Source organism: Phascolarctos cinereus, unplaced genomic scaffold, assembly GCF_003287225.1.
Source record: "Phascolarctos cinereus isolate Bilbo 61053 unplaced genomic scaffold, phaCin_HiC Scaffold_7;HRSCAF=346, whole genome shotgun sequence".
Taxonomy (NCBI): Eukaryota; Metazoa; Chordata; class Mammalia; order Diprotodontia; family Phascolarctidae; genus Phascolarctos; species Phascolarctos cinereus.
In genome coordinates this window covers 81661908-81682852 of record NW_027556180.1, presented here as the reverse complement: position 1 = coordinate 81682852, position 20945 = coordinate 81661908, and the positions used below count along the sequence as shown (strand labels likewise).

General features: G+C 43.9%; 1 protein-coding gene across 5 annotated transcripts in view; it reads left to right on the top strand.

Moving 5' to 3' along the window:
* NRP2 (neuropilin 2) overlaps positions 1–20945 on the top strand; it is a 148558-nt gene that overhangs the window by 76819 nt on the left and 50794 nt on the right. For all 5 annotated transcript variants that reach the window (XM_020972858.2, XM_020972859.2, XM_020972863.2 and 2 more), the window contains 4 exons: positions 1821–2170; positions 5411–5555; positions 12173–12289; positions 15462–15602. In XM_020972858.2, the coding sequence (XP_020828517.1) occupies positions 1821–2170; positions 5411–5555; positions 12173–12289; positions 15462–15602 (753 nt within the window). The remainder of the gene's footprint in view (positions 1–1820; positions 2171–5410; positions 5556–12172; positions 12290–15461; positions 15603–20945) is intronic.

Sequence of the window (20945 nt, the reverse complement as noted above, 5' to 3'; positions counted from 1 at the left end):
GGGGTGGAGCCTTAATCTGTGTTGTCTCACTGGTAGGTCAGTCCAAATACCTGTCCTCATGTCATGTCAGCTCCATCCATACAATGCCTTTCCGCTGAGAAGCATCAAAGTGCAGTTGAGTCGGAGGTCTTGGATTCAAATCCTGATTCTGCCTCTTCTGCCAGTGTGACTTTGGCTAAGTTGCTAATCCCTTCTGGGCCTCAGTTTCCTCATCTATAAAGTCATCTATAAAAAATGAAAGATGGGACAAGATAAGCTCCATGGTCCCTTTCCAGCTCTAAATTATGGACCTGTGATCCCTACCGCAGTGTTTGGGGTTTTAGTCCTCCTCTATCTAACACACACACACACATACACACACGCAGAGCATTTTTCTCTTTCTTCATGACAGTCATTCATCCTTGGTCCATAGTAGCGACAGCATCACACACTTCTACACTGGCACTCTTTTGTGAACGTTTATTCATCCCATATTCATGTGAGAAATTTGGTATCCAGGACTCAGTTACCTCACAGGTAATTTGTAACCAGTAGGCTTGAATGAGGGGCACACAGCTGAACAAGAACCAGCCTGTCAGGAAATGAGGGAAGGGTTGAGGACCTCATGTTTACATTTTTGGACCTGAGAGAAGTTGTTGTAATGTGAGTCCAACAGCCAGGATTGGTTAGTTGCCTACTGTGAGCCAAGCCCTATGTTGGATAATGGTGGTGGTAGTAGTGGTAGGGGGTGATGCCAAAGAGATTGAAAAGATGCTTTCCTTTATACAGCTAAGATACTCAAAGGAAAGACAACCAATGCACATGAAACAGAACAGGGTTTTTTTTCAGAATAGTTTTAAAAATATAGTTTTATAGATTCTTTTTGGTTTTCCATCACCTACCTTTCTTGACGGGTTCCTCCCCTCGTCTCCAGTGAGTGATCCCTTATAATGAAGAATAAAACAAAAATACAGCAAAACAATGCACATTCACAATATCAGCCATGATTTGAAGTATTCCATGCTCACTCTCGCACCTGGGCACCTTCTCATCCCTCTTACTTGGGGCCAATGGTCATTATAATTCTAAAGCATTCAGTCAACAGTTTTTGAAGCAGAGGACAATGAAGGGCTGAACTGTATTGTGCTGATGATAAGTGCATAGGATTTCAGAGGAGGGTGAGATCAGTGTGGGCTGGCGCAGTCTAAAGTGATACACTCCTGAGTGACCATGCATGATGACGACAATGACAAAAACAACAACAGTAATAAACAACATATACATTTACATAATGCATTATAATTAACAAAATTTTTTTCTCACAATTCTGTGAGTACATATATAATTATCCTTCTTTTACAGATGGGGAAACTGAGGCTTAGAGAGATTTTTTTTAATGACTTGCCCCGAGTCAGATGGCCCAGTAAATGTAGGAGGTGAGATTTGAACACAGATCTCCTGAGACTAGATCCAATGCTCTTTTGATTACATCAAACCTTTGCTCTCCTATTGTACTGGTATAGGAAAACATATTTCACAGCATCACTGATTTAGAATTAGAAGCAGCTTCAGAGGCTAGCATCTAGTCAAACCCCTTCATTTTATGTCCAAGAAACCAGGGCTAAGTTCTTTACCCTTGGTCACAGAGTTAGCTAGTGTCGGAGGGTAGGATTTGAACCTTCTTCTTTCTGACTGTCAGCCCAGCGCTTCATCTACTCCTTTGCTCTGTCTTGGTCCCTTTATACATATACACTGTGGAATGTTGCTCTGCCTGAGGGATGTCAACAATGACTCAAGCATATGGCATTTTGTATTTTTCTCATTCTCCACTCTCTCTGCAGATGCGCCCTGCTCGAATATGTTGGGAATGCTCTCTGGCCTGATCGCAGACTCCCAGATCACAGCCTCATCCACTCGCGAATACCTCTGGAGTCCAAGTGTGGCCCGCCTGGTGAGCAGCCGCTCGGGCTGGTTCCCTCGCATTCCCCAGGCTCAGCCTGGGGAAGAGTGGCTGCAGGTGGATCTGGGAGTGCCCAAGACAGTGAAAGGAGTGATCATCCAGGGAGCTCGAGGTGGGGACACCATCACTGCAGTGGAGGCCCGAGCTTTTGTGCGCAAGTTCAAAGTGTCGTACAGTTTGAATGGAAAGAATTGGGAATACATAGAGGATCCAAGAACTTTACAACCCAAGGTAAAGATTCATGAATTCTAACCAAAATAGGGTGGGCTACCTTGGGAGCAGGTCACTCCTCCAGATCCGAGGTGTCAAATGTGCAGCACTTCCCAGTGGTGGCCGTGGGGAACAGATTAAAATGCAGTTGAGAAACATTTCACAAAATAAGTACAAATACAATAGGACACAAATAATGTTAATGTGTAGTTGTCTGAGTCAAGGATTCCCAGGGATCCTTATGCATAGTTTAGTGGCCTCTTGTTCCTATTTGAGCTTGATACCACTGATCTAAGTAGCCCTAAGTATCTAACTCCTATATCCTTAACTGTTCAGTTATTTCCTTTTATAATTACTCTCCTCATCCTCCATCCCTTCTACATCTCCTTTGAGTTAAGGTTATTATGGAATAATAGCAAGAGAGATATAACAGGTCCTGCGCATGGAAGAGGCCACCTCACCTGGAATATCTCAAAAACCAAATGCCACCCTTGTGTATCTGTGGGATGGCCATTACCAGCCAATACTGGGCAAATGAATAACCCCAGTACTTCAAAGGTGCATTACCCAAGTCTTTTTCACTGATACCATGATGTTGGTGATTTGACCAGGCATGGAGAATCTCATATGCATCTTGAAAGGAAAAGAGTAGAAGCACGTATTCTTGTCCCAAAATGAGAAGGGCCTAAAAGGAGGAAGGGAAGGGAACAAACATTTATTAAGCATCTACTCATTTGATCCTCACAACAACCCAGAGAGGTTGGTGCTAGTATTATCATTTTACAGTTAAAGAAACGGAGGCATATGGACATGAAATGACTTGCCCAGGGTCACTTAGTTAATACATATCTAAGGCTGGATTTGAACTCAGGTTTTTCTAACTCCAGGACAGGTACTCTATTCGCTGTGCCACCTGGCTGGCATAGAAGCAAATGCAAGAGATATGAGGTTTTAAAGTAGAGGTTAGGGATGGAGTATCAGAAACAGCTCTTTTTCTCTGTTAGTATGTCATTGGTGGTGGTGTTCAGTTGTGTCTGTCTCTTTGTGACCTCATTTGGGGTTTTCTTGGGAAAGATACTAGAGTGGTTTCTCTGACTCATTTTACAGATGGGGAAACGGAGGCAAACAGGCTAAAGTGACTTGCCCAGGGTCACACAGCTAGTAAGTGTCTGAGGTCAAATTTGAACTCAGGTCTTCCTGACTCTCTATCCACTATGCCACCTAGATGCCTCCATTTAGTTAGTACACCTCTTCCCATCCCCCTGGTGGTCCTGACTGGTTCTATCTCTACCATTCCTTTATCAAGGTAGATGGTCAAACAGTCTTCCAAAGACAAATTTCATCTGGACTGGAAGTCAGGGTCACAAATCTCGTGCTTTTTTGCCTCTGAGACATGAAGGTCAGGCTTTATTCTCAAGGTGGAAAGGACAGGCCTTGGTGGTGAGCTACTAAAATAAGATCTCTCTTTCGGGAGGCAGAGAACATTTATCTCATTTGCCCTTTGAGCTGGCTAGTCAGTTTGGTCTAAGATTCTTTTAAAGTTGCCTTTTACACCCCTTAGAAAATTAAGGGCCCCAAGAAAGAAAGGGGAGAGCAGGTCTGCATTCAGCTTCCTCTGCTTTGCGAATATTTCCATTCCCAAAACTGAAGCCAGGGGTGGAGTGGAGGTTTGAGAACACTGATGTAAATTCCAAACTCGTAACTCCCGGATCTTGACGGAATTTATGGGTTGGCAACCCAAACCATCACAAGCTGTCTACCACAAGCTTCAAGCATTGCTAGAAAAGGACTGACCACAGCTTCTCCTGGGCCTCTCTGTAGACATGGGCATTGAGATGATTTTAGCTATAGTTAGACTCTTCCTTGTGAACAGAGAAAGTGGCCAACTTCCTCCATCTGGGAGTAAGTTCTCAAGACCCACAGAGGCGATCTGTTCCTGAAAAAAGAAAAGGGGGAGATATAAATGTATTCCAGGTGCTTGAATATGCCAGCAATGCACATAGATTGATACCTCTCAAAGGGCAAAGGAGATAAAAAAACACCCACACCTACCTTTCACCTTCCCTTTCCCCTTTCCCATCCTGTCCCCTCAGTAGCAATCCCAACAAAATGGGCAAACTCCTCTTTGCCCGGGATGTCAGCATAGTTACAAAGGATATGCTCTCAAAGCTAGTTTTCATAGGAGGCTAGGGGGTAGAGTGAAAAAAGGCCTGGATTTGGCATCCGAGAACCTGAGTTCAAATGCTGACTGTTTCTTACTACCTGAATGCCTCTGGGAAAGTCAACTTGTTATGGCCTCAGGTTCTTTCATATGTAAAGGAGCTGGGCAGGGCAGGGCAGGGCAGGTTGGATGCCTGCTAAGATTCCTTCTAACTCAGTGCCTATGATCTCTTGCACAAAGGAATTGTGGTTAGTTTGGCTAATGAACATTAGAGGAGATAACCCATTTTCAATATATAAAGAACTCTCAAGCAGTCAGGCCATGCCCAAGTCACTTTTATTCCCTCCAGCAAATTTCAGCATGAGATTTATTCAGTCTCTGATGTGTATATTGGATATTTCTTAAGCTCCTTGCATCCTAAGAGGTCTGAGAGGCTTGCTGGAGTGCCCTAATTCTGCACCAATGTCAACGATGTGGAAGCTCATGACTCCCCACACCTCTAGGATACCCCAGGTCCACAGAGTGTCTCTCAAAGTGTTAAGTTTCACCTGCCCCGTTGTCTCTATGTAAATGAAAGAAAAGTGTGGCATTGTAGAAAAAGCACTGAGTGTTATCTGAGGACCTGGATTTAAACCCTCCTTCGATGCTTACTACCTGTGACCTTGGGCAAGCCACAACCTCCCTGGGCTTCAGTCTCTTCATCTATAAAATGAGAGCATCTGCCCTTCTAGCTCTAGACTTGTGTGCATAAGTCACTTAAAATCCCTGGGCCTCGATTTACTGATCTGTACAAGTTTCTCTAAGGCAGGGGTGGGGAACCTGTAGCCTCAAGGCCAGCCCTCTGGGTCCTCAAGTGCGGCCCTTTGACTGAATCCAGACTTCACAGAACAAATCCTTTTATTAAGGGGTATAGAGTCTAATCTATCTTCCATGTATTGTCCCATAATAATTACGGTCCTTTGACTACATGACCTAATGATTGGCCTCCATGGAACGTCAATCTCCGAGAACATCATTCTATACCTGCACCAGGCTGGGTATGGGAGGAGGGAGTCTGAAGCACCTGAGGAGAAGTCAAATTGCCTCTACTGTGTCTGCAGCTCTTTGAAGGGAACATGCATTACGACACTCCAGACATCCGAAGGTTTGACCCCGTCCCTGCCCAGTATGTTCGGGTGTATCCAGAAAGGTGGTCGCCAGCTGGCATTGGGATGCGCCTGGAGATTCTGGGATGTGACTGGACAGGTAAGGTCCCTGCATCTTTTTAACTCATCTCCAATCAGGTTTGCTAAAGTTCAGTCTTCCCCAAGACTGCCCTGGGAGAGAAAGGTTCACTCTTTGACCTGGGCTGGGGAAAGATGGAGGGCATTCACCCCTGGATTAAAATCCTATCAGACTAAAAGCCTAAAGTCCATCTGTAGACTAGCCAATTTTGAAAACTAAATTTTTATTGCTATCCTTTGTTTTTAGATCAGCTTCATTTCCTAGTATATTCTCTTACCCTCTGCCTCCCAGGGAGCCATCCTTCAGAAAAAAAAATAAACGAGAGGAAATTAATAGTTCAACAAAACTAACTACCTTATCAACCAAGCCTGATGCAATATGGAGCGTTTTGTGCCTCGGCCAAGAGTGGAGGTGCCATTGGGCCATTCTGTGGGCCTCGTGTTTCAGGCATTGAGTCACAGGTTCAGCAAGATTTTTCTGGGAGTCTTGAAAACAAATAACAACAGCCCACCACCCATCCCAATTCAATTACATCTTGACTCTTCAGGCTAGAGGGCTGTTCCTGTTGATTTAGAAAAGGAGAGGGAGTAGGGAAGAAACCACCTCATAATAATAAAGTAATCTGTTTAAGTCTGAATCTGGCCTCCAGATGTCAGTGGTAAAGAGCCTTCATTTTCATTTAGAAGCCACATCTGTAAAGTGCATTTGCTGGTTGAAGTTTCCTGTTGTGGCTAAGCCCCGGCTTGTGGCTGGGACCTTGCTCATCTCCTCGGCTCTGTGGTAGCCCCAGACAGAGGCGAGCTCTTTAATTCACACTAATGAGAGGAGGAGGAGGAGGCATACTGAGAGCTACTAGTCAAGTTGTCTGGGGGAGCAAGCATACCCATCCCCTCCTTTCCTTTGAGCTCTGGCCCCACCCAGATCCCCATGGCTGGCACTACATCTTAAGCTCTCCTCTCTCCTAATCTGCCAAAAGGAGCTCAAGCCAGCAAGAGCAGGGGGATGGTTTAAGTTACAACTCTCTGAGGCTAAGAGGATTCCAGGTGCTGTCAGGACACAGAGTATGGTCAGGCCTATACTTTCCCATTATGCACTCTCTGCTAGGTACCTCGATGCCTTAATTTTCCTGTCCCCTGCTACCCTAGTAGGGATGTTGGGAAGGCTGAGTGAAATGTTTTCAACAACTAGGGAGAAAAGTATTGCATAAAATATCAGGCTTCTTCAGTGGGAAAAGCCTAAAAAAAATACCCAGGATAGATATCAGGCTTTGTGTTATCATCTCTTGCCCTCAAATTAAAGGAGAATCATTTCCCTTGGGAATAGATATCCCTAAATGTCAGAGGCAGTGGAGATGAGTCCACCTGGTGGCCCCACCTCCAAGCCCTCTGCTCTCCGGTACTAGTTTTCATGTGTTTAAAATAGAATCTTTCCTGTTGACACATGATGACTTCATTGATGGAGCTGGGCAGGAAGACGCTCACACATCTTGGAGCAGAAACCCTGTTTACAACCAGCTGCCCAATGGCAAGTGGTCCCCGTCCTTCCCCCCTACTCTTCCCACCCCATCCCTCCTCCCCCCACCTCCCCAATCACATTGGTGACTGGTCAGCGACAAGCTTCTGATTTCAAAGCCCTGCCGACCTCCTTCCTCAGAAGATCACAACAGGAAAAGCCTTAGCCTATGACCACTCTCCTGACTTTGAAGTTATACACATATGGTTTCAATTGTTCAACAACATCACAGTTTGACGGGCAGTTGCTCCCTTAAAGTCCCCAGATGGGACAGACACCAGACAGTGGTTGGAACAGTGGACAAGAGAACCTGACCATCCTCTCTTTCCTTTTCACAACCACAAACCATGACCCCACCCCACCCCTTTTTTTCCCATGATCTATTCCAACCATTTCTACACATTTGGCTCTCTTAACTATTTTGGGGATCTGTTTCCCTGGCCCATGTGGTCTGTTCCCCCTTCTCCCCTCCCCCTCCCCCAGTGCTGTCACTCTGCCCTAAATTACAGTGCTCATTGATTGTCCTCTCACCCCACCCTGCAAATGGTAACCAATCAGAAAATGCCTGAGGCTAAGCTGGGGACAGGTTATTGGACACATCACTTTCACCTGTTGTTTTTTTTTAAATAAAACTATTTATTGCCTTTTTTCTTCAAGACCCAGTCTGAGGTTTTATGACATGGTAACAAATTTGAGCTTGCAAATGAGAAAGCTTTGAGGTTATTTGGTATTTGCTGTGAGCAAGAGGCAAATGCTGAAAAGGAAAACATGAAGGTTTATGTGCCTGGCATTAACAACTGAAAGAGGGGGAAGCCAAGCATGAAAAACTATTCCAAGTATTTAGTGATTTATTTCAGCTCCTAGCATTTATTAAATGATATCCTGAAGGATGTTTGACAAAGGATCAGGACATAAGTAGCTAGGTGGATAGACAGCTAGCTAGATTTATAGTCAGGAAGCCCTGAGCTCAAATCTTGCCTCAGAAACTTACTAGCTGTGTGACCCTGGGCAAGTCATTTACCTTCTGTCGACCTCAGTGTCCTCATCTGTCAAACAGGTAAAATTTGTGTGTGGAGAAAGACAGAGAGAGAGAGACAGACAGACAGACAGACAGACACAAAGAGAGAACATTTTAAGGTTTGCAAAGTGCTTTACAAACATTTCATTTGGTCCTCACAGCTCTAAGAATTAGGTACTATTTTTAATCTTCATTTTATAGATGATGAAGCTGAGGCGGACAAAGGTTAGGTGACTTGTCCAGGATCACACAGCAATGGAGGGGGATGGGGATTTGAATTCAAGTTTATCCTGATTCCAGGTCAGATGCTCTATCCACTACCTAAACTGCTTCCCTTACCTACCTCACAGGGTTGCTTTGAAAATTAAGTGAGATATTAACATGTTTGCAAACCTTAAAGTGTCACATAAATGCCAGTTGTTATTATTAATCCCAAATAATAGAGCAAAGGAGCCTTCATAGAAATGGGAGGAATGCCCAGGGTTCCACTTGCCAAACCCTGAGCCAGCTCCTGTATGAAGATACCATATCACAACCCTTTGTTGCAAGAGCCCCTCTTTAATTAATCCACGAGTGTTTATTCAGCACCTACTGCTTGCCAGGCTAGGCATAAAAAGAGAGAAATAATTCATTCCCTGTGCTCAAGGAGTTTACCTTCTAAATAATGATGTAGCTCTCCATTATCTTTGTCACTAGCTTCCAAGGAGGTTCCCAAAAAGAGGACACTCTGTCCCTTTAAACCTATAGGCCAGTCCACACATCTTGTGGCACCCTGGTTAAGTCAGGGCAGGCACAGGTTGTCTGGATTTATTTATGACTTTGACATTTGTAGTATTAGAGATGGATCCAATTGGTGAAACACATACATGTGTGTATATGTATATACATACATATACATATGTGCACATATATATGTGTGTATGTGTGTATATATGTACATATATATACTTTTTTAAAAAAAGAAACTCCTTTGCCAGGAACATGTGTGAGTGGGTGGGTAGGTATATGTTGTGTATATATCTATATACAGATAATAGATACACACAGAGAGACATATATTTATTGTTATTATTCAGTTGTTTCAGTCATGTCCAACTCTTCGTGACCCCATTTGGGGGTTTTCTTGGCAAAAATACTGGACTGGTTTGCCATTGCCTTCTCCAGCTCATTTAACAGATAAGGAAACTGAGGCAAACAGTGTTAAGTGACTTGCCCCGGGTCACACAGCTAGTAGGTGTCTGAGGCCAGATTTGAATTCACAAGGATGAGTCTTCTTGTCTCCAGGCCTGGCACTCTATCCACTGCACCACCTAGCTGCATACACACACACACACACACACACACACACACACACACACATATATATACATATATGTTACACAGACACAGAATCTCCTTTGTGTGGTTCAGGAAATATTCATTATCCATACAGAGAAGATCAAGTAAGGGAAATCCTGCTTGTTATGAAAGTGGGTTTCCCAGAAGGGAAGAGATCTATCACTGAGCCACATCTATCTGGCATGGGCTCGGTTACACTGACGTCTAAGTGTGAACTCCTCATCTTTCCTCTCTGAAAGTTACATGTCCAATTTGCATATGCTTAAAAGGAAAAGCAAGTTTTACATAACAGAGATTCTCAGCTTCATGTAGAATCCACTTTTTCTGTCCTACTTTGTCTATAGAAAAGCTTGTTTTTATTTGGTGTTGGTTAAGTTCAGAATTTAGAAAAAATTATTTAAAAAACAAACCCCAATTCTGCTTCTCTTCTCTCCATGGCACCACTATTTTTCTAGTCACGCAGATAGATGTCTCTTTCTTCCAGCCCCAGACCCAGCCAGCAGCCAGGTATTATCGATTCTTCACCTGCAATAACTCTCACCACCCCTCTTCCAGATTTTTATTACTTTTCCTTAGATCTGTAACCAGGACAAGGTGCTATGCCCCAGGTGCTAACATCTAAGTGACCTAGTTCCTACACACTGTGCTCCAGAGACCACTACACTTAGACCTTATAGACCTTCTCCAATAAGGGTCGGGGAGGTAGACAATCTGGCCTAAGAGAGGGAAAGGTGATGAGGACTTGGCCTATCAGATTTTGGATAGAAAAGGAAGGTGATGGGTTGTGTCTCTCCTACCATTACTATACCTGCAGTCAGATTATTTCTCATAGAACTGACAACTTTCTCTCCCTTCTTCCCCATCCCCAGCCTCCTGAAGGGACATAGACTAGATTTTCTTAGGAATGGTTCCCCTATCCTCCACACAAATCAATTTATCCCAGATGCTGGTATTCCTAATCATGGCTCTTCCTTTCATTTGGATTATGACACCAGCCTCCTTAGTAATCTCTTCTCTTTCTCCCCAGTCTTCAGCCTCACCAATCTGTCCTACCCACTGTTCTCATCCCTTCACAGCATTGATGTCAAGCCTCTGCTCAAAAAAACATTCAAGATTCCCTGTTGCTACCAAAAAAGAGTCCAAACTCTTCAGTGTGGCTTTAAGACCTTCTAGAATCTGGCTTCACTCTACCTTTCCAGTGTTATTTCACATTACTTCCAAATACATACTCCGAAGTCAACCAAATCTGAAATTTCCTACTGCCATGCCTTTGCTTACCCTGTTCTCTATTCCTGGGATGTGCCCTTACCCAACATCTCTGCCTATTAAAATCCCACTTATCCTTCAAGGGCTACGACTCAGGGGTGGGGAACCTGCCGCCTCGAGACCACATGTGGCCATCCCTGGGCTAGGTCACATGCCCACCTCTTCCATGAAGCCTTCTGGGATGTCCCCTGTCAGAAGTGATATTTCCCTTCTATGAACTCTGTTTTCAGTTGTTTTATTATCTCTTATGTGCATATTCCATTTTGTATTATGGTTATGTGAGCATGTCATATGTCTTCTATTAGATTATAAGCTTAGTATATCCCTATAGCCTCCCTGGTACAGTGCCTTGCACATAACTGGCAGCAAGTAAATGGTTTTTAAAAAAAAATAAATTACTAAGATGAATTTTTAGCATAATTGAAGCTTGATGTATTTAGCAACAAAACTTTTTTTGCCATTTAGATAGAACTCTTTTAAAATATATGCATTTTACATCCTTACCTGCCTTCTTAGACAGTCTTCATGACTTAGGGTCATTATCGTAAGCATTTATTATATTGTTTAGCCCTGAGTGATTGGCCTCTCCATAGAGCAAAATGAATGGAAAAACATGAATGGGTGAAAAAGCAGTTAATAAGAACTAAATAGTGACAGGAATTGTTTTAAGCATTTTGTGAAAACTATTTTCCCAGGTCAAAGACCCTCAGCTCTTTAGAATTCTAAGCTGAGTTCTGGGTCGTAGTGGGGGTTGTCAGGTTCTGACTTCTCAGTAAATGGGGGGCAAGGGGAGGATTACTGTATATGCCCACAAGAAGCTTTTCATTCAGCGGGTGAAACAATTTTGTTACTTCATACCCCAAAACATCTAATTCAACAAATGTTTATTGAGGACCTAATACGTGCAATGTACTGAGAGTGATACACAGTTAAGCTATAACCCCTGCACTTCCAGAACGTACAGTCTAGCACATACTCATTACCATATGTCGCTCCCCTTCGTGGGCTCTGCTAGCCAACTGAAGTGACATTCTTGCCATTCCTCATATACAACACTCCATCTCTCATCTCTGTGCCTTTATACAGTCTGTCTCCCATGCCTGATGCACCACCTCTTAGAATCCCTAATTCTCTTCAAAGCTAAGCTCATGTCACCTTCTGCATGAGGCCTTTCCCTTTCCCTGCAGCTGCTAGTACTTTCTCCCCACAATTACCTTCTGATACTTAGGTAAATACTTGGATACACACATGGTCTCCCCTAAAAAGACATAAGTTCCTTAAAGGCAGGGACTTTTTCTTTTGTCTTTGTGTCATCAAGGCCTACATCTGGCACATACTGAGCACTCAATATATACTTGTTAACTGATTGATTTCATGTATCAAATAAACCTTAGAAATGACTCAAATTATGCACCTAATCCTGCTAGTGAAGACACTTTCTCATCAGCTTCCCCCATCAGCAGGACAACTAAACCTTCATTCCTCTTGTATTTTCTTCCCACAGACACAAGGCCCACGGTAGAGACCCTAAGACCGACTTTGAAGAATGAAGAGACAACTACCCAGTATCCTACAGATGAGGAGACCACAGACTGTGGTGAAAACTGTAGTGCTGAAGATGGTAAGTGCCCAAGGTTGGGGCCAATACCTGATGACTTCTATCCTGAGAGAAGTCCCAGTTTTCAGAGTTCCCACCTGCTCATCCCACCAGTTCAAGCAACGCCATTTTCACAGTTGGATTCCACAAATAATCCTGATCTATTTTTTTCCAGCTAATCCACTCAGCAACAAGAGAAACCAAACTCATTATTTTAGAGATAGACAAGGGGGTGCAAAGGTGGTAATTCCACTATTGGTTAAATTAACTAGGTGCTTGCCTAGTGCCCACTTCACTTTATATCATAGACTCTGACTGAAGAAACCACAGTGGCATTGATTCTAGGAGAAAGTGGTCTGATCTGATTCTCCCAACAATTTCATGTGTGTTTATTTATCAAAAATAACTGAAGTCAGAAAAACAGAGGCAGAGATTTGAAAAAGCACCCCCAAGTGTTTTTTTTCTTCAAAAAGAAGGGATCATCTATTTTTGGACCTGACAGTTCACACGGAGAATTTATGTTCCATTTTGGGGTCTTCTGAGTATGTCTCACTTAAAGACAGTAATTGGCAGAGCCTGGAAATGAGACACGTTTTAAATCATACGCATAAGGTCACTAAGCTTGAGGACATTCCTAATAAACCACAAATTTTGGAACATCTGGCATTTTTGGCTAGAATTTAAAGCTTTGACAGCCTCAATTTACAGTAAATTACTGATCATTACTAAATGTTCATTAAATGAAATGAGGGAAGATTGGAGCAGGGACTTGGGAAGTGATGGAGACGTAAAGATGTTTTATAAGCTTAGTAGGAGGATTATGAAATCTCCTGATTCTGTTAGCTCAGCCTTTGGACAGTAGGAGATACTGCTCTGATCAACCGGACTTTAAAAAAAAAAAAAAGGAAAGGATCAAAGAAGGATGGGAAAGACGCCAACAATAAATGCTGAAGTTGTGTGACTGAAAATGATAATTTAATGCACATGCTTTGGGGAATGCACTTTTGTTTATGTTTTTTGGGGGGGTTTTTTGGTGGGAGAAGGAGGGAAGTTATTGGCCAGGAGTTCTGGCATATTAATGAACTTTAGTTTTTATGTGTGCTTTGTTGAGAAGAGAGGGAGATTTAGGGAATCTCCCAGGGTATGTTTAGGGTGGCTCAAGAGCCCAAAGTGAAAGGCATAGTGAATTAATATGCAGCATTGGATTAGTAGAGTGAGCTTGTTTTGAGAGGTGCTATCTATCTAAATGACAATCAGAAGGACATTTCAAGAATGCTGCAGCTGAATTTCAGAAATCTATGATTAATATAATTGCAGAGTTTTCTGATGTGTTTGTCTTTGAGGGTTTCTCCCCTCTCTTTTTGCAAAAGGTCCATATATGGGCTTTTCTTCTGGATGTACTGCGGATACACACAGACATTGGAGGCGAATTACAGTATATTGAATTACTCTCTATTTTGAAAGCAAAAAAAGAAGTTATAGAAATTGAAAGGGGGCTGAGGGGTGGGGCAATGCAGAGCATGGGCTGTCTCTTCCAAACCACAGGTTGCTGCCTCCCTAATGATTGCCATGTGTTACTTTCCAACTAACACTAACTTTGGCCACAGGGAGAGCCGGCCTTAAGGATCCTATTTTTGGAGGGAAAAGTTGCAAATGAGTTGTGGTCACCATCTACCTTCTGTCACTGGGACCAGCAGTGACATTTTCCGTCTGACACGATTCCTAGCACCCCCACCCCACCCCATCATGGCAGAGGAATTCCTTTCAATAAGCTATTCATTTTAGGCCCCCCTATAACTGTGCCTTTCTTGAGAGCTTTGCCTCTCTGGCTTTCTAAGTTCCCTTCCCCACCATCTCATTTCTTCCCCACCATCTCATTTCCTCCCCAGGCTTTGCTCTTTCTTTGTAACTCGACTAGACCAGGCGAGGCACTAACTTCAGCTTTTCCTCTCTCCTGCTCTCACCCTGTCATGTTTCTCCCACCTATTTATTAAGAAGACTTCAAGAGACCATTGAGTCCATTCTCCTGCTTTTAGGCAGGCAGATGATTAAATAATACAGGACAGAGGATTTGCTGGTCCTTTTGGGGAGACAGCTTGGTGCAGTACTTGGAGGTTCAGGACTTAGGCTCAAATCCAACTTCTGACACTGTTCTTGGGCAAATCAGTGAACCTCAATGAGCCTCAGTTTCCTCATCTGTAAAATGAAGGGGTTGAACTAGCCTTTGAGCTCTCTTCTGATTCTACCTCTTTTTTTTTTGGCAGTTGGGGTTAAGTGACTTGCCCAGGGTCACACAGCTAGTAAGTGTCAAGTGTTTGGTCTGAGGTCACATTTGAACTCAGGTCTTCCTGACTTCAGGGCCGGTGCTGATTCTACCTCTTTGATTCTGTGCTCTATCACTCAACCCACCAGCCCCTGGCTCATCTCACTCATAGTGTTTGTCTTCTGGCGGGCTATCATCCTAAATCCAACCTCTGGCTGCTCCAACACTTTTTTTTTAAACTGTAGATCTTCTTCCCCCTGCCCCCCTCCCCTTTTGTTAAACAGCTGCAGTATTTTTGCTGCTGCTGCTGCTGCTGCTGCTGCTGCTGCTGCTGTAGAATTCACAACTTCCTTATTGTGCCAAGCTGCCCTTCCTGTGCAGGGATAAGAAGCTCTCTGCTCTGGCTTTCTACAGTTAGACATTTGCCAAAGGGCGGTAAACAAGAACTTCCCCATTTCCTTCCTCCATGAGATCACTTTCTCCCTGATGCTCCCTTCCTCGAGGGCAAACATCTTCAGCTCTCCTGGTGCTAATGGCCTGCTCCATCACTTATTAGAGCCAGGTTGGCAGGAGTTGAGATAATACCTTGGGAGAGCCAGACTGCCACTGAGACACTAGGGAGTCATTCTCTGGTAGTTAGGAGAGGAGAGATTTGAGCATTTGTCTGCTTTTGGACATGGACAGGAGGGAGGCATTTGGGGCCCTCATTTACATTTACTTACCATGGGAACTAGTGACAGATTTGGCACCCAGTCCTGGGAAGGACAGGACCCAGGGCTGCTCTGGAGGGCTGATGATCCCCAGGACCAGTTAATGAATGATTTTTCTCTCTCCTCTCCACTTAGGACTCACCCACTGTTTAAACAGCACTGCCATGGCTGTTCTAGGAACCTCATGTCATCTTTCTTCCTTTGGTTTATCTTTCTCTCTTAGACAAAGATTTTCAGCTTCCGCCAGGCTTCAATTGCAACTTTGATTTCATGGAGGAAAGCTGTGGTTGGCTGTATGACCATGAGAAGTGGCTTACAAGCACCTGGACAGGAAGCTCAAGTCCCATTGATAGCGCTTCTCCAGGTAAGCCTGACTTGGAATTAAGGATGGAGAAGGAGGGAGAGGAGGCCATGATGAGGGGGCCTCCAAATATTTCAGTCTAAGGTTATTATCGTATAAGGTCCCATATCCACCCCTTGCCTCCAGTCTCCATGAAAAATTACCAGGTGGTCCCTGGCCCCTCACCTCAGACTCCCCCAGCTCATGCTTGGGGTTACAGAACAACTGGAAAGCTGGACAGATGAGAGGAGGAAAAAACAAAGGGAGAGAGGGAGGGAAGGAGGAAGGAAGGAAGGAAGGAAGGAAGGAAGGAAGGAAGGAAGGAAGGAAGGAAGGAAGGAAGGAAGGAAGGGAAGGAGGGAGGGAGGAAGGAGGAGGGAAGGGAGAAAGAAAGGAGGGAGGTATAGAAGGGAGGAAGGAGGTAGGGAGGGAAGAAGAAAGGCAGGAGGGAAGGAAAGAAGGAGGGAGGAAGGAAGGAAAGAAGGGGGAGAGAGGAAGGAAAGAGGGAAGGAGGGAGGTAAGGAAGAAATTAGGGAAGGAGGGAGGGAATAAAGTAAGGAGGAAAGGAAAGAAGGAAGGAAGGAACGAGGGAGGGAGGGAAGGAGGAAGGAAGGCAGGAAGGAAGGAAGGAGGGGTACAGGGATGGTTCAGGAGGCAAAAGGAGCCAGATCCACTATGGAATGTAGCCGGCAGGTTCCCACTGCCAACACATGACAGCTTTGCAAGTCCCTTCAAACTCCTTAACCCCTTAAAAATGGCCCCTGACCCCTTTAGTGAATGGTGCCCTCCAGGCTGACAGAGATTGCTCTAAGGTTACTCTTGTTTCTGTGGCAAACTGATGGGGGAAAGAGTGGGTTGGACTGAAATGCTCTAATAACTACTGTGTCTAGCAAAGTGGTTCAGTAATTTGCCTTCATAAGACCATTGTTGTTCCATGAAACATTATTAAGCCTTTCTGTCTTTTTTTTTTTAATTTTGAAAGGCAGCTTTTACAGATGCGTCTTTTTTCCTCCTCCTCCTCTTGGCCTTGCTTTCTGGTCTTTTGGTTAGATGGGCATCAGCTTCTTTGGGTCGCAACTAGGCCATAGACACAGAAAGCACCTGGGATGCTACTACACAGGCAGAAACATAGGAAAGTGGCTGGAGCCCACACTAGGGAGAGATATGGGGCCCAGGAAAACATGAGGGTTAAAGTGGGAAAGGGGCAAGAGGAAGAAAGACGGAAAAATTGGGGGTGGGGGTGGGGGGAGGTGGATTGACTTGTAACTAGAACAGAGAAAGAGGCTGTTGAGGGAATGGAACTAGAGATGGACACAACCACTGTGAGGGGTCCCTCTGTGTTGGAGGGGTTCCTAACCTTTTCTGTATGTCACAGACCCCTTGGGAAATCTGGTGAAGCCTCTGGTCCTCTTTTCAGATAATGTTTTTAAATGCATAAAATAAAATACCTAGGATTACAAAGGAAAATAATTATATTGAAATAAAGATATAATTTTTTCCCATCCAAGTTCATAGACCTCTTGAAATCTAGCCACATACTGGATTAGATACATAATGGATACATAATATCCATATCTTGGGGCTTATTGACCCCAGGTTAAGAATCGTTTTCTATAGCTGGCCCCTCCTTTTTTTCCCCTCTTCTCTCTCTCTTTCTTTCCTTTCCCTCTGACTCTTTTTGCCTTCTGCTTTCTTCCCTTGTTCCCCCTTGCTTTCTTGCGTTAGGCCTCTGTAGGATATAGCTGTTAATGCCCAGTAGAATATATCTCTTTGAAGTTAGGAAAATCTTTCTCTTTTTTTCCTTACTTCCTTTCTTTCTTTTTCCTTCCTTCTTTCCTTTCTTCTACTCTTTCCCTCTTTCTTTCTCGCTTTTTCCTTCCTTCCTTTTTGTTTTACTCTTTCCTTCTTTTGCTTTCTCTTCTTTCAGTAGTCCCAACAGGCCTCATGTATAGCTGCCCCTTGCCTTTGTCTGCCTTGGTACTTAAAGCTAAAAGAGAATGCAGACCCCTGAACTAGAGCATGGCAGGTGGCATCGGCAGTGTGGAAGAGGTCTAGGGAAAAAAAGAAATGAGGGTTTGACTGCTCTTTCTAACAAACGCACCCCCAGCCCAGGGCTGGTGTTTAAGCACCCTTTCTCTTGGTCTCCTTCACTCTGTCTTGGGGAGGGACCATTATCTTAAGGATAGATGCTTTGTGGTGAGCAGAGACCGTGGGGCCTCTAGTCTATCTGTGCCTGCTTTCCCCATTGGGTCACAGTGTCTGTTCCAGAGAAAAACATTTTTTGTATTTCAAGTGTTTATCTCTTCAGCATTTGAGTGCTCTGAAAGATTAATATCTGAAGATCATCAGGGCCTCAGGCAACAAGAGAGAACACTTACCCCAGTCCCAGACTTAATAACCCTCCCCCATCTCACTCACTGTAATCATGTTTAATTAATATAATGAGCCTCCTGCAAGTAGGAGAAAAAATACTTATTTTTATAACCCAGACTAGATTTTTCATTTCATTTCCTCTCCCTTGAGACTTTCACCAATTAATTGGCTGCCTTTTTCCCCTTTCCCCCTTTTCCAAACGTAAAGGAGCCAAGCTTGGTGTGCATGTGTGAGGGGGGCAGCAGGGTGAGTTTGAGGTCAGTTTCACAGAGACTCGGGTGAAGGAGGAATGCAAGAACGGGTCATGTTCAGTATGGTAAGGCTTACTGGTTCAGAGGCTTGTAGATTTAGACCTAGAAGGAATCTTAAAGGCCAATTTGTCTTAACCCCTCTTTACGGAGGAGGAAAGTTTAGATGACTTGCCCAAGATAGTGAGGCAGGCAAGATTTGAACCCAAGTCTTCCGGCTACAAAGCGAGGACATTTTTTTTTTTACTGTGCCCTGTGGCCTTTTAATATTCATCACCACGGAATCCAAGCCCCATCTCCCTTTACTAATTAGGTCTTGTCTTGGTGTGGTTGAGTCCATCTATCCTTGAACAAGAGCCAAAACTCTCCTCAGGAACTTCCTCAGGACTCAGTCACTCTGGCCCTGCCTTCGTCACCTCCTCTTCTTCTTCCTCTTCTTCTTCCTCTTCGTCCAGCTGTTGCCCCTCACCTGAAGGCCCCTGTCGACGGAATTTCGCTACTGGTTGGGAATATTAGCCCTTGTCTTCACTCGATCTGATTCATTACACCCTGTGGTTTCGGGGGGCCTTTCCGAGCAAGCTCACAGTTTGGGCAGAAGTCCAACATGTGGCTGAGATGAGGGTTCAGAAAGGGAGTTCAACCATAAGGAACTACTAAGTCTAATGTTGTTCCTGCCTTAAGAAATTAGGAAGGAAAATAATTATTTTCCCGTTCCATCTTCTAAGCATAATCCCCAAAGTTTGGAGAAGAGGGGCTAGTAACCCACATATGGGAGGAGAAAAGAAATCATAATATCATTCCCACGTTCACTCCCTCATCTTGTCATCCTTTTTTGGGCACCCTCTGTACTTTCCTTCTCCTTAGAAAACTTGCTGTCAGATTTCAAGTGAGAGAAGATAGAAAGCCTTTTCTGTTCGGGGGTGGTCTTTTCTTCTTCTTTAAAAAAAAAAAAGCCCCAAGGGTAAGCAGTTGGGAGAAAGGAAACAGCTGTGCTTAGTTTAGGGGCAGGGCAAATGCTAATGGAGTTCAAAGTTGCTGGCACCCTACAAGTCAAACCTGAAAGCTTTGCTATGTTATCAAACACTTTTGCACCTCACAAAAGAGGAGAACATTCTGCCTCTTTAAAAGATGTGGACCATATGTCCTCCTCTCCCCCCCTTCCTGCCATATCTCTATTAGATAGGTAAACCAAAATAATGAATTTTGGAGAAAGAGAGAGCTCCAAGCTAGTGTCACAAGGAACAGGGGTGGAAGGAAAAGAAGAGAGGAAAGGAAAGAGAAGGGGAACAGCCATGCTGAAACATCATCCACAGGACATTTGATTAGAAGTGTCTGTAGAAACTACTTAAATTCTTTAGATAGTTTCTGGTTTACTTGTTCCCCGTGTTTTTTTTTCTTCTTTTCCCTTTTAAGTCTTTTTTTTTTCGCTAGTGGTGATTGCTACCCAAGGCTGACTAAAACAGCTAGCATTTTTGTAGAGCTTCAAGGTTTGCAAAGAACTTTACAAATATGATCTCATTTTATCCTTACCACAAACCCTGGGAGGGAGTAGGTGCTATTATTATCCCCATTTTACTGATGAGGTCACTGAGGCAGACAAAGGATAAGTGGTCATACACCTCGTGAGTGTCTGAGGCCAGATTTGAACTCGAGTAGGCCAGATACCAGGTCCATCACTCCATCCACTGTGCCACCCAGGTGACAAAATGCCCACTGGTTTCATTGTGCTGTTTTTTGTTTTCCAATATATATGTTCTCAGTCTACTCGATTTCTTTTTCTTTTTTAAGCTCCGTGCTTATACCCTGAGTTGCTGAGATTTTTCTCCATTTCATTCCCTTGTTAGTGATTCCATGACCCCCATTAGTGAGAGGGAAGCCAGACTCACCCACAGGGGTTCCACAATTGTAAGCTGTACAAAGGCATCTAAACTTGGTACTCCCCCTAGCACCCAGCAGTGATTCCCCACGTGGCTGGTGCTTAATGGGTGTTTGCTGAACGAATATTTGTTGACTCCTCTGAACTCTGGAATGGCTCTTCTGTCCTCCTGTGTTTTGTGGGGGTGATGGCACACAGAAATGCTTTCAATTTTCATGTTCCTCAGAGACAACATGTTTTCTACAGACTTTCTCAGGCTTCCCATCCATAAACAGAATTCTTCATGAGATAGTTTATAGTATTTTCTACAAGATCAGGTTTTAGTCTCCAAGGATGGAGCAAGCACTCCACTGGATGATGCAGGGAATCTCAGAGACATTCGAATGATAGACCACAGCTGTTTATTTTCTTTGTGGATCATATCAGGACCGTGCCTGTTTGCTTTGGTGTAAACCAAGAAGCAAGTAATTGGGGGAATGTGCTTCCCTCCGACTCCCATCAGAAGTAGATGTCAGCTCTGTGATGCTGCTGGTGGAGGTGCTGGCAAAAGGCATTTGTTGAGATCCTCTGTGTGAGGAAAACTACATATACTAGAGGATTAGTATGAGAGACAACAAGGTATAGTAGGAAGAGTCATTGACTTCAGTCAGGGTTCAAGACCTGGGTTCGTGTCCCACTTAGTAGCTATGTGATCATGGACCTCTACCTCTCTGAACCTCAGTGTCTTCATCTGTAAAATCCCCTAGTTGTTAATTCTCTTTTCTTCCTCAAAATTTCTTATATTGATTTATCTGATAACATGTTATATTGCTCATTAGAATGTATCTCTTTGAAGTGAGAAATTTTTTTTCTTCCTTCTTTTCTTCTTTT